General features: G+C 40.9%; 1 protein-coding gene across 2 annotated transcripts in view; it reads left to right on the forward strand.

The window, feature by feature from the left end:
• The window catches only part of AFG2A (AFG2 AAA ATPase homolog A), a 262683-nt gene that overhangs the window by 13857 nt on the left and 234153 nt on the right, over positions 1 to 14673 (forward strand). For both annotated transcript variants that reach the window (XM_072119375.1, XM_072119374.1), the window contains exons 2-3: positions 9274 to 9398; positions 9774 to 9931. In XM_072119375.1, the coding sequence (XP_071975476.1) occupies positions 9274 to 9398; positions 9774 to 9931 (283 nt within the window). The remainder of the gene's footprint in view (positions 1 to 9273; positions 9399 to 9773; positions 9932 to 14673) is intronic.

Genomic DNA, 14673 nt, shown 5'->3' on the forward strand with positions numbered 1-14673 from the left:
GAACGTCTGATACAAAAACCCATGATGCTATAAATAAATGAATGTAACAAAACTCAATATCATTAATCACAATTTGAGGCTTAAATAGTTAGATTTTATGATTCACAAAATTTTATTGCCTCTCTAAAGTATGCAGTTATCACCAAGATGGCCGCCACTGGAAACTACAAGTCCCAAGATCCTTTAGTTCTCAGTTACTCCTCCTACCTCTTATGCTCTGCTCCCAGTGATGATGTAACAGGTTTTCTTGCTCTGTTACCATAGTAATGATGTGTAACTGCGATCACCAAAACACTGGCCATACTGGATGCAGTGCAACGAACAGACTACAGCCAAACATAGTGGTGATCACATGACCTGCCCAGGCAGGTGCAGGACATGTGATGTGGACATGTGACCAGCGGCCATCTTCTCTCCTGTGTATGCTCTGCAACGGACCGCGCAGAGGAAATTAACGGACTGATTAAAGGGCCAGTAGCATTTTATTTCTTCATTGCAGTCTATGTCATCAGCATTTTTCTGCTAAGGGGAGCAACATTTTAAATAACTTATTACATATAAGCTTATATTTTTTAACCCCTTCACGCTCCGCGGCGGATATATCCGCCACGGAGCGCAGTGACTTAGCGCTCAGTGGCGGATATATCCGCCACGGCGCCTATGCCGGCTCGGCTCTGGATCAGAGCCGAACCGGCATCGGGAAACACGGGGTGCCGGCTGTAACTAATAGCCGGCACCCCAGTGTAACACCCGCGATCGGAGTTGTCTCCGATCGCGGGTGCTTAACCCTTTAGATGCCGCGGTCAGCGCGACCGCGGCATCTAACAAGCATCTGGGGTGTCTTTCCCCCACGATCGGCCCCCCTGAACCGTTTTCGGGGGGCGCCGATCGTTGCTATAGTAACTCTGGGGTCCGATCTGGACCCCAGAGTTACTAGCAAGAATTGCCAGTAAGATGGCGTCTGTGACGTCATCTTACTGGCAAAGTGCCAGCCTATGCAAGTGCATAGGCTGACACTGATAATACTCTGCAATACATGAGTATTGCAGAATATTATCATGAACAAGCAATCAGAGGATTGCTTGTTCATATCCCATGGTATAAAAGTAAAAAAGTAAAAAAAAAAGTTATTCAATAAAAAAATAAAGTCATAAATCACTAAAAATGCCCCAAACCCCCAAAACATATAAAGAGACATATAACTCAAAAAAAAAGTCTAAATCATAACACAAACCCCACATATATAGTATCACCGCGTCCGTAACAACCCGTAGAATAAAAGTAAATCATTATTGAACCCCCACGATAAACGCCGTAAAAAAAAACTGTTATAAACCCTCCAAAAATTATGATTTTTACCTTTTCAATCCCACAAAAAATGCTATAAAATGCGACCAAAAAACCATATGTACTCCGACATGATACTGGTGCAAAGTACAACATGTCCCGCAAAAAACAAGCCATCAACCAGCTCCGTAGCCAAAAACGTAACAAAGTTATGCCACTTGGAAGATGGCAATACAAAAATTATAGATTTTTCCCCACATTAGGGTTTTGTTTGACAAATTTAGTAAAACGTAAGAAAATATATTCATGTCTGGTATCCCCGTAATCGTATCAACCCATAGAATAAAGCTAACATGATTATTAGTCTATACGGTGAACACCAAAAAAAAAAAAGTCAAAAATCCAGTACAGAATTGATGCTTTTCTACTCCTGCCCTCAAAAAAAGTTCCTAAATTTTCAACAATAGGTGATACCAACCCCAAAATGGTAACAATGGAAAAAGCATCTCATCCCGCAAAAAAAATGCCGTCACATGGCCCCAATAACGAAAAAGCGAAAATTTTATAGCCTTCAAAAGGGGCCAATGAGGAAACTAAAATCCTGGCAGCTGCAGGGCTCTCCTTCCCTTCTGCGTCTCGCTGTGCGCCCATAAAACAAGTCACGGCCACATGTGGGGGGTCTTTGTACTCAGGAGAAATTGCAGAACAAATTGTATGGTGGGTTTTCTCTTTTTATATTTTGGAAATGTGTAAATTTTAGTGCTAAATGAACGTATAAGGGAACAGTATGACCATTCTAAATTTCACCTCCATTTTGATTCAATTACTATGAAGATCTCAAGGGGTTAACAATCTTCGTAAAAGCTGTTTCTGATAGCTTGAGGGGTGCAGATTTGAAAATGGGTAGATTATATAGGGGGGTTTTGATGCTAAATATGTAAAATTTCATTCAAAACTGTATTTATCCCCAAAATAGTCAATTCTGAAAATCCGGAAAAGCGATATTCTATTTGTAAGCCGCGTGACATCAAAATAAATTATCCAGACATTTCAGAAATTATGAAAATGTAAAGTAGACAAATGGGAAATGTTATTCAGCAACTTATTTAGGTGGTAAATCTATCTGCCTGAAAACGCAATGATTTAGAATTTCGAAAATGGCAAATTTTTCAAAAAATTTATCATATTTTCTTTTTTTTGTAAATAAACGCAAAACTTATCTGCCAAAATTTACCACTAAAATGAAGTACAACATGTGGGGAAAAAACAATCTCAGAATCGTTTTGATAAGTAACAGTGTTCAAAAGTTATAACCATATAAAGCGAAGCAAGTCAGAATCCAAAAAATCGGGCTGAGCCTTAAGCTGTAAAATGGCTGCGTCCTTAAGGGGTTAAGGACCCATTTGTATATGAAGTATGCTGAATCCTGGAATACCCCTTTAACATTGCATGTTGCATTTTGTAAATACAAATGTTAGCAGCAATTTAATTAAGCAAATGCTTTGCATTTGTAAACGTACCCTCAAGGAACATGGACTATATGAATAATTTATGATCTCATCAGTAGTTTCTCAAAAATTTGCCTGAAACCTGTTTTGTGTGGCTGGGAGAGGTGTGGATTTACTGGACTGGATGCAAATCATCTGAACTGAAATTCTAAGTGCAGCTCTCCTTTGTTCAGTCCATGTATATCCCCAAGGAAAAAAACGGCAAGTTGGCTTGTGTGTCACCCGCCTTATACACAAGCAGAGTAGGGCATCAGATCATATGGTTTCCAAGGAATCCATGTCCCTCTACCAATCCAAGCTATTGATGTGTCACAACTAGTTTAATCTGGAAATAACACTTGCTTTATGGGACATATATAATCTTTACTGTTGGATTGTTTGAATGAATAAAGCCCAGTGCATCTATTTCCTTGTCTGGCTCTTATTTTTGACTCTTATTGCAGATATTTTATAGAAAAACTTTTTTTGGAGTTTGTGTAGGTTATAATATATTTTAGTTAAAAGGCATCTACCTCCAGGATGAAGACTGTATGCCAATGAGCCTGAGGGGCTCCGGGTTCCATAGCTGTTAATGGTGCATGTAGCCCCTCAGGTTCATTTGCATACAGTCTTTCATCATGGTGGTAAATGTCCTTTAAATGTAACCTGTAAGCATAAATTGACCTAACAAACCACAACCAGTATGTTGTGAAGCATCCAAACCCCCTCCATATCATGTCTTTCATGACCCAGTTTGGTGGCATCATCTAGACCAGGGGTCGGGAACCTTTTTAGCTGTGAGAGCCATGAACACAACATATTTTAAAATGTAATTCTGTGAGAGCCATACAATATGCACATGCCCCCCAGTAGATAGGTAGCCCCAGTACTTGCCCCCAGTAATTAGGTAGCCACAGCACATGCCCCCAGTAAATAGGTGGCCCCAGTAAATGCCCACCAGTACATATGTAGCCACATCACATGCAACCAAATAGACAGGTAGCCCCAGCACATGCTCCCAAGAAGATGGGTAGTTACAGCACATACGCCACAGTATATTGGTAACCATGGCACATGCCCCCAGTATCAAATATTTGTACACGTGTAGTTATATCGTCTATTTCAACACTTCGTGCAACAAAGTTTCGGATTGCATTCAAAATTAAACGATCATTTATTGGATGCACAATGGGGCAGATTTATCAAGCAGTCTGAAAGTCAGAATATTTCCAGTTGCCCATGGCAACCAATCACAGCTCCCCTTTAAAATATTCATGAGCACTGGTGAAATGAAAGCTGAGCTGTGAATGGTTGCCATGGGCAACTGGAAATATTCTGACTTTCAGACTGCTTGATAAATCTGCCCCAATGTGTTTTGGCTCCGAGTGGGAGCCTTCATCAGGTGCAGGAACTGGGTCACATAAAGGACGCAGGCAGCGGTAACATCCCTGCCTACATCCAGTGGTCATCGCTGTGTGTGTCTTACATGTACACACTGCCAATCGCTATTAATCAATGATTTGTCTGAGAGCCAGATGTAGCCATCAGAAGAGCCACATATGGCTCCCGAGCCATAGGTTCCCTACCCCTGATCTAGACAATCCACTTTGAAGTGGGATGTAAATTGGTTGCATAAACTTATGGAGGCAGAGAGTGCAGTACTGAGGTCAAGCTCACCACGCCTCAGGTCAACCCCTCTTCTGTGATGGACATCATGTGTCACACTTAAAACAACTATTTTTACATTTCAATTCAAAGCTGTTTTTCTATATGATGCCACCTTTTCAAATATATGAATAATCCCATCACTTGGGATTGGCTGTAGAGGAGCAGCAGGCGTCGCTAAGCTGATGGGGGTTTTCATATATTTGAACAGGACACTTGGAGGAAAAGTTTCCCAAGGGTGGGTGGTGGGGGAACTGCTCCTTACCAGGCACTCCCAGGTGACGAGTGGCTAGTCACACAGCACATGGTATTGAAAGGCAATATATAACATTTTTTTCCCCCCTCTGTAAAAGCTATTTTTTTTTTTTATACAAAAACACTTTGGCAGTGTATGTACCATGCTCTGTGGGGACTGAAGGAGTGCTAAAAATGGGTCTCCTTGTGACAGGTTCCCTTTAAGCTGCCTGACAAGATACTGGCAATGGTTGTTTAGATTTAAGCTGAGATTTTCTCTCCTTTAAAAAAGAAGGAACTTCTCTGCCCCCTTCATCACGGTCTAAATATACTATAAACATACTCACACACACTCTGATGGATAAAGGAAAGCTAAAAGTGTTTCAGTGACTTTACTCCTTACAAGGAGGAGTTAAAGGAAATCCTTCATGATAAACCAGGTACACTTGCTCAAAGATCCAGGCCCTGTGACTGTGGTAATATATATTTTGTATTTTAAATTTATGCTAATGAGCCTGAGGGGCTTTGGTGGTTGTTTCTAGAGTCCCTTGTGCTGTCTTTTCACTGGTTGTTACTATGAAACCTGCTGCTGGATTACATGTTCTAGTCATTGTAACCAGTGAAAATGCATAACTAACAGAAATTTTAAAAATTGATTTTTAGAAGGAAGGAGGACATGGATAACAAATATAAGATTACCACAGTCATGGTGCTTAGATCTGTGAGTTGGTGCCCCTGCTTTATCATGATGAATTTTGGTGGTAGATTTCCTTTCAGGTGTGTCCAGACTTTAGAGAAGTTTGGAGGAAAACTGGGAGGCAGAAGAATTTTTCCTTAACCCCCTTAATGGTGTGAAATAACCTACCTGTCTTAATAACCTACACCATTTTGTGCTTACACAGATGGTGGGGTTTAAAGGTAACCTGTCACCAGGAACCTCATTTTCACTAAAGACATGTTGCAGAATCCCAACACATCTGTATTTCAAATAGATCTTTCTGCATTTTGCTTAACAATATAGTTGTGTGTTATAACTTACCTTGCACCCTGACAGAATCCTCTGTGTAGTTCCAGGGGTTGGCTTTGGTTTGGATGTATTAAAAAAAAAAACAATACGTGCTGCTCACTCCTCAGATCTCAGCCCCCACCTTTTTGCTCCTTCACAGGAACAGAGCTCCCTAGTAGTGAGTTGATATCAGTGGGAGAGGGAGGTGCGGTACTGCAGCACCTAGGTGGGGGCTGAGGAGTGAGCAGCACAGACAAACCACTTCTATCAGGAAGGCAGGTAAGTTAAAGAAAAACAACCACTTAGTATATAAAAATACAAACTGCAAATACTCTCCTGTGCTACTCTTGATTCCGATACCCGGGGTTGGTCTTCTTTAATGTTGACACGCCGGGATCACCAAGAAAATACTTTATTAGCAGGCTGGAGTGAGGGGACAAGATGTCCAGATGCTCCAGGCTGCTAATTTTTGCATGCCCTCGCCACCTCCGTTCCCCAGGTGACGTCACACCTCTCTCCCATCACATTAGCAGCCCGGAGCGCCAGACATCTTGTCCCCAGACTTCAGCCTGCTAATTTTAAAAGTCTTTTTTTCTAGATGATCCCAGCAAAAAAAATGTAAAACCAGCCTAACAAATACATAGGAATGGTTATCTAGATGCTGCTATAGTGCCTCAGACTTCCTTGGTCAGTCCAAGAATCGCGAACCAACCACAGTTCCAGGGACAGAACTGCGAGCATCACCGTGATATATGATCCAAGGAGACCCATCTTCCATGCTAAACTTTTTTCTTTGTGTGTGGACTCCTTGCATCACATATCAGTACATTATGTAACAACCTTATGGTCAGTCTGTAAAATTTGCGCTGCTTCTCTAACACTGTCAAACCTTTAAGGTTGCACATATTCTGCTGCAGTTGGTAGAAACACCATTCTGACAAAGTATTCTGAAAACTGTATTCTTCCTTTTAGTAACTATGTATTTGAGCAGAAGGATTGGGTCTTCTTTAAATATGCCCTGAAAGTTGTGCCGTAAGGACCATTCACAAAGAGATCAGAGTGCTCCAATTTGATGCAAAATTGATAAAGTACTTTGTTACAACTTTCCGTATTCTACATTTCAATCATGACAGAACATATGTCATTCACACCTTTTTATGACAATATTATATGTAAAAAGTGGTGAGATTTCCCAATGATAACAGTAAAAGAGAAAAGATAACTTGCCACTCCTTATAGGTCAAAAATTGAGGAGAATCTATTTAATCCAGAATGAATAGTATAGCAATCCAACAAAAATTATTATTTTGCAACATCTCGGTCTTCTCCCGCTGAGCGCTCATCTCTCCAGCGGGAGCACCCGCTTTTCCTCCTTTCCACCTGCGCTCTGGCGGTCATAGCGCTGCATCTCCTCTCCATTTCTACTTATACCTTGCAATCCGTGCCTGATGAAGGTCTGAGTTTATAAGTTGCAAAATAATAATTTTTGTTGGATTGCTATACTGTTTATTCTGGATTAAATACATTCTCAATTTTTGACCTATTAGGAGTGCCAAGTTATTCTCTATCTATCTATCGATCTATCTATCTATCTATCTATCTATATAGAGAGTGTAGTAACCTACTTGTGCACCGAAATATTGAGTGTATTTTTTCCAATATAGAACAATAACAACGCTCGCGTAGTGGCGTTGGCTGCTTTCTATAAAGCATAGGACATGCTCTATATTTTTATATGTCCCACTCATGATACGGTGAACAACACAGCCATGTACACAGATGGCTGTACTGCCTGTTGCAATGCATGGGCCGTATGCCTGCCGTATAAACGACCTTTTAAATACGTTCTCTACACGTTCTCTTCGTGTGCATGGGGCCTAAGGCCCATGAAAACAAATAATGTTTTTGAATGTGCCGTGTTGTGTTAATGGTCTGTTGTTTTGGACATCTATTACATCGTTCATGTGCAGGAGGTCTAACATCCCTACTGCGTATTGTTAGTATTCAGACAAATTTTATCCTCCAAATCCCCCCGTGCTTGTCATTTGGAAGTCTCACCACTTTCTATATATCATATTGTTGATATGAACTATGATGTGATTATAAGGCGTTACTTACCGTATCTTCTGGTATACATGTTCGGTTTGACAAAAAACCTTGGTCTCGGTCATAACAACAGATTAATACAGAAAAAGCCACAATAAAATAATTTACGAATTATGCATCAAATATGATTGCTTGGTTCTCTACTTGAATATGCTCTAGGAACTGTAAACAAAACACTACAACACCCACAATTATCATTCTTATATATCTTTCTACTGTGTTGCTGTCCTCAGGAGACCAATATGATTGAGAGTTGTTTAACAGACAGCAATAAGTTACTGCTTTAATTTTTGGTTGGCACCTCACGATAAATAAGCAGGGTTTTGGGTTGCAGTTTGGGCACACAGCCTCTAAAAGGTTCGCCATCACTGCTATATATTATGCAGCAATATACTGCTACATTATAGAGAAAAAAAGCTTTTGTAGTTGAAAAATAAAAATAAAAAAAATATGCATGTTTGCTTCTTCGTGCCCGTACATTTACATTCATTACATACCAACTTAGGCTAGCTTAGGAGAAAAGTCCAATTGACTACTAGGTGTCTATTCTTGGGAATGTTGATTATTTAAAGGGGTTGCCCAGGGGTGAAAAAACATTCTCTCAAAAAGAGACCCTCTCCTAAAGACATGCATGGTATTACAAAAAAAGCTCCTTTCAACTCTGTTGAGCTGCAGTGGGGCCAACGGCCATGTTTTTTTAAAGAAAGCAGTCATTTTTTATCCTCTGGACAACCCCTTTAACTTTTCTGCTTCTGGGCATAATAATTGGAACCCCTATAGAAATGTGAACCTTGCCTTAGTTGTATTTCCAATGTGTTTCATGTGTTTTCCATTTGTTCTGAAAAAATAAAAATAAGTTTCCAATATTACTGTCAGTGCAAAAATAGAAAAATTCAACTCATTAAAGGAGGTGTTTCAAGTTTGCGTGTTATCTACATAATGGAAATCATGCTGATGAGAGTTGGTTCCCTACCGATTTCCTCACTGATCATGAGAACAGAGGTTCTCTAAATGAATGGAGTGCAAGTCTTTGAGACTGACAGCGATATTCAGGCACTGTACTGCGTATGAATGGATTTATCAGCAGGAATGGGATCCCCCTTCAAGTAGACTATTAACTATTACTGCTATTCCCATATAGCCACATAATCTGAACTGTGGAATTCATTAAATAATGGCCTTTTCTCTATATATTGCATATACAGGCAGCCCCCGGGTTACGTACAAGATAGGGTCTGGAGGTTTGTTTTTAAGTTGAATTTCTATGTAAGACAAAACTGTAGATTTTATAGTTGTAGTTCCACACCTTACAGCTGATCATTGCAGCCTGGGACTAAAGTAAAGCATCCAGAGAGCTTCACCAGAGGTCACAGGGGGCAGCGGGTTCCCTCTTTAAGTAGGGGTCGTCTGTAAGTTGGGTGTCCTTAAGTAGGGGACCGCCTGTATACAGTGACTTACATGTGATGACCATACTGACTTCTTTTTTAGAAGACGACAAGGTACCCAGGGCTTACAGAAGCTCCTTTATACAGCTTGGAATCAACAGCATGAAATCCGCTGATTTATGCATCGGGCGACCAGTTTTACTTACCAGCATAGAAGGCAGACAAGAGGTATGTGCTTATATATTGCATCTGGCATTGTCCTATTACGTAAACCCCTTTTTCAATTACATTGCTGCAAGTTTCTACTTGATTTCCTACCCCCAATTGTAAAATTATGTGAAAAACAGAGAACATATCATTGTATGAAATAACAAGGAGGGGTTTTTACTATAGTGGATCAGGACTAACCATCTGTCACGTGGTCATTTATAGCATGTAATACTACCCTTAATTTCTCCTGACGGAGATATTTAATTTTTATTTATATTGTGATGTAAAGTGGAGTCTCCCTCCATGGATCCATCATACTTCATCATGTCCTGTCAGGTTGCCTTCTTGGCTTGGTTTGGATACACATCATATTTGTGTGCTGTGCCCCTCTAGGTATGTACTGCTTGGCCAGTCAGTGGTTTTCCTTCTGGGAAGGCTGGTGTTTCTTCCACTGCTCAGCAAAATCTTAAGGTGAAACCTGGGGATTCGGTTCATATCCAGCCTGTGACTGGGCCTGTGTTACAAGCAGAAGAGTTACACGTCACACTCAGGTATGAGATTATGAATACAGGATCACTTTTATGACATAACTGAGACTGTACATAGAAGAAATTACTTATAGTGTACTGTGATAGGGATTGTATTTTAAGGCTACTTGTACTACTCCGTGTAGGAACTAAAAACACATAAAGTTATACTTACCCATTCTCCTGGGTGCTGTTACTAGCACCGAAGTGCTAGTTTTGATATAAAAGATCGAAATAAGCAATACACACATTTTCTCTAGTTGCTGGGCTCTGGTCCTAACATCCAGTGTGTATTTTTCTGGCTCCCACTCTGTTTACCCCTTTACACCAGGTTCCCTCTGTAGCCAGTTAAGGCTACACACTAACATGGTATATATGAGCATGTCACCACTGCAGCCAAGGCAGTCATAGCTGTAAGATCAAAGTACAGCACTGGAAATCATGGGACAGTAAACTTAGTATGGTTATTTATTTATCTTAGTACATTTACTTGTAGATGGCCTACAAGTAATCTGAAACCCCCTTTAAAGGAAATCTACCATTAAAATCAAGCATGATAAACCAGGGGCACTTACTCATAGATCCGGGCAGTGTGACTGTGAGACTGTTCATATATTTGTTATCCATGGCCTTCTTCCTCCTAAAATCAACTTTTAAAATTATACTAATGAGCCTGAAAGGTTGCTGGGGGTGTTCTCAAAGCCCCATCCATGCTGAAGATTCACAGATTACATTGGCTGCTGAAACCTTCTCTGCAGGAACTGCAGTGAGTTTACATCAGGCAGAGGGAGGGGGGATGTGCCGGGACAGCAGAGGGGACAGGGAAACATTAAAAATTTTTTTTATGGCTGGGCTGGGGAGGGCTATTTAAACATAATAAACATGTACTTACCTCCTCCGGTGCTGGCGATGTCCCGCGCCGCGGCCCGTCTTCTCCGTGCGCCGGTTTCAGTACAAGGGCGCACAGGGAGCTTCCGGCCGGACAGAAGCTCCCATGCGCACCATCTCCCAGCGCTTACAACGCTGAGAGATAGGGACGGATGGGAGGAGCCGTCCACAACGCGGACCGGAAGCTCCCTGTGCGCGGCTTCCGTGCCCCTGTTTGTTTACAGGGGCACGGATCGAAGTGACCGCGGCACGGGACATCAGCGGCGCCGGAGGAGGTAAGTCCATGTTTATTATGTTTAACTATCCCTCCCCAGCCCGGCCATAAAAAAATTTTTAAACCCGGATAACCCTTTTAAACAGAGAGCATGGAGCAGCTCTGGTAACACTCACAGGTTCAGAGAGGGCGAGGGTCATGAATGATAGCTGTGGTCATTAGCATAATTTTCAAAGTAGATTTTGGAAGGAAGGATGCCATAGATAACAATTATAATAAGTTTACCACAGTCATAGTGTCTGGATCTATGAGTAAGTGGCCATGGTTTACAATTTTGATGGTCGATTTCCTATAAAGAGGTTTTACCACCTCCCCCAACCCCTGCACATTGAATCCAGACATACATTAAATATAATTTTGGAGAATACAGAACTTTTAAACATATGTAAATTAAGCTGTTGGTGCCCCCTAACCTGCTCTCCCTTGGCCATGACATACCTACTGTATGTTGTAGGCAGGAGCATACTCTTGTCTGCCCTGCAGCATTTACTACCCTGTTTCCCCTAAAATAAGACCTAGTACAATTTTGTTCAGGCTAAGAAATATAAGGCCTCCCCTGAAAATAAGACCTAGTGGCCGCCATTGCAGCAGCTTCCCCTATACTTTAGTATTAGTAGATCATTTAGATGCTGCAGAAGGTTGTAACATGGGGAAGAATTCATGGAATAAATCACTGGCTCTTGTGCTGCAAATGTGATCCCAGCAGCTACCAGGATAAGAAGGGTCATTTATGGAAAGTGCTTTTACTAAACATGAGAGATTGGGGCTAATGATTCTAATAGAAATGGAGTCACAAGAAATACAGCATGAAATTCAGAGTTTGGGGAGTCATAAGGATGTTAGAGAAGTTGATTTTTTTGTTCAATATTAAATGTAAATTCTTCTTCATGGAAAAATAAGACATCCCCTTAAAATAAGACCTAGTGCCTTTTTAGGAGCAAAAATTAATATAAGACACTGTCTTATTTTCAGGGAAACAGTGTATGGCCTGTGTACCATAGTTTTAACATCTTGGTGGCACATGCTTTAGTTGCTTACTGATGGGCAGAGGGATAGCATAGATCAATTTTCTGAAGGAAGGACGCCATGGTTAACACGTATAAGAACATTATCACAGTCAAATGCCTAGATAAATGAGTTAATCATCCTTGATTTTGATGGTAAATTTCTTTTAAACCTCCATGTTCTCCAAAATGGAATTTCAGTGTGTCATAATAGAGACCTGTCTATGGTCAATATAAACATCTCTGGGTGACAGTGCCTGTGGTTTAAAAACAATGGCTATTTAGCACATCTAGTGATATCATTTCTATAGGGAATTTATATATGTTGCAAGAGCAAACTTCCTGGTCCTAGCAACTGGACCTACTAACTGTAGTGCTGTATTTAGTATTTTTTAAATACATTATTCATTATTCTTTTGTATAAATGTGCCTGAAGTACACCAAATATGCATTATTTTATATGTTCACCCAATTCCCTGTGCAGATATGACCTGTGACCGCAATAGCGGAGAACCCTGTAAATGATATTAGTCAAACAAGTGCTTTCCACTTTTCACCTTTGAAAGCTGCGATTCTGATAAAGCCGAACTGCAGGAACTGTACAGAATAATATCTACCACAATGCATTTCAGCAAAGTGCATTATAAGAGAAGACTTGGCTTGTTCAGTAATCTGTTTGTAGCCATTGCTAGTGTATTAGAGCTAAGAGTTCAACTTTTACAGCACTGTAGCACCATCTAGTGGAGAAATTATATATTTTTTTTACTAATGTAGCCTCATAACCTAGTGATTGCAGTTTAATTTATCACCTCTCTTTTGCATATTTGTAAAGTTTGTTTATTTAACTTGTATTACACGTTAGCTGAATAATATATGTTAATTTGACAATATGGTTGATGCTTGATTGTGATCTGACTATGATTAAATATTCAAGACTTTATAGGAAATGAAAAGAATTGTGCTGTATTTGTGTTTATTGCTCCAACTGGCTATAGATGTGATGTTTTGGCCACAACTAGCCCTGAGAATTTACTTGTTTTCTAGTAAATGAGAATGCATGCTTAAAAGACATATGCAAAGAGATATCTACTATATAAATTAATGTATCTGATGTCAAATTGCTTTTGTCCAGGAAGTTTGCATTTCCCCACATGTCTGTTTCTTATTTGATATTGAAGGGAACCTGTTATTGGGGTCACCGTCCACCGGCAGCTGAAAGTGATACACTTGCAGTCTTGTCTCTGTATTGCTTCAACACCCTGTGAACACAAAACTATGTTTATTCTTAATGCAGCAGCCAGGCTTGTTTTTCAGACCAAAAGTTACACAGATGCCTCCAGTTTGTGCCAGTCACTGCACTGGTGGCCCGTCTCCTTCCGAATACAGTTTAAAATATTCCCCCTTATCCAAAAAGCTCTGTATAATGCCGCATTCACACAGCCATATGGGGGGGGGGGCGCATATAAACGGTCGACGTATATATGTCGGATATAGGTCCCCTATAGATGGCAATGGGTGCACGGCATCTCGTGCACCATGTTTCTCTATGGAGAGCGGCGGGCACCTCCCTATCTCTCCTCTCTCATCACAGTTCATCACCCAACCCATGCTCTTCGATCCACCAGTGATCTACCTTAATTCAAACCTCTCACACAAATGTAGGACTCCTACTGAGCTGCACCAATTATCTGGAATTCTCTTCTCAGACTAATACCCAACCTCCAAAGGTTCAAATGTGCTCTGAAAACCCATCTTTTTAGGTCTATCACACTCGCTAACTGCACGATATTTCAAATCTCTCTTTACTAACCAATCCTGTGTTCTCCTCTGTTATGCTTCAGAATATGATGGCGCTCTAATACATAATATATATATATATATATATACAAACCCTCACTGGCCACTTTATTAGGTACACCATGCTAGTAACGGGTTGGACCCCCTTTTGCCTTCAGAACTGTTTCAATTCTTCGTGGCATAGATTCAACAAGGTGCTGGAAGCATTCCTCAGAGATTTTGGTCCATATTGACATGATGGCATCACACAGTTGCCGCAGATTTGTCGGCTGCACATCCATGATGCGAATCTCCCGTTCCACCACATCCCAAAGATGAATTGAGATCTGGTGACTGTGGAGGCCATTTGAGTACAGTGAACTCATTGTCATGTTCAAGAAACCAGTCTGAGATGATTCCAGCTTTATGACATGGCGCATTATCCTGCTGAAAGTAGCCATCAGATGTTGGGTACATTGTGGTCATAAAGGGATGGACATGGTCAGCAACAATACTCAGGTAGGCTGTGGCGTTGCAACGATGCTCAATTGGTACCAAGGGGCCCAAAGAGTGCCAAGAAAATATTCCCCACACCATGACACCACCACCACCAGCCTGAACCGTTGATACAAGGCAGGATGGATCCATGCTTTCATGTTGTTGACGCCAAATTCTGACCCTACCATCCGAATGTCGCAGCAGAAATCGAGACTCATCAGACCAGGCAACGTTTTTCCAATCTTCTACTGTCCAATTTCGATGAGCTTGTGCAAATTGTAGCCTCAGTTTCCTGTTCTTAGCTGAAAGGAGTGGCACCCAGTTTG

This window comes from Engystomops pustulosus, chromosome 1 (assembly GCF_040894005.1).
Source record: "Engystomops pustulosus chromosome 1, aEngPut4.maternal, whole genome shotgun sequence".
Lineage (NCBI taxonomy): Eukaryota > Metazoa > Chordata > Amphibia > Anura > Leptodactylidae > Engystomops > Engystomops pustulosus.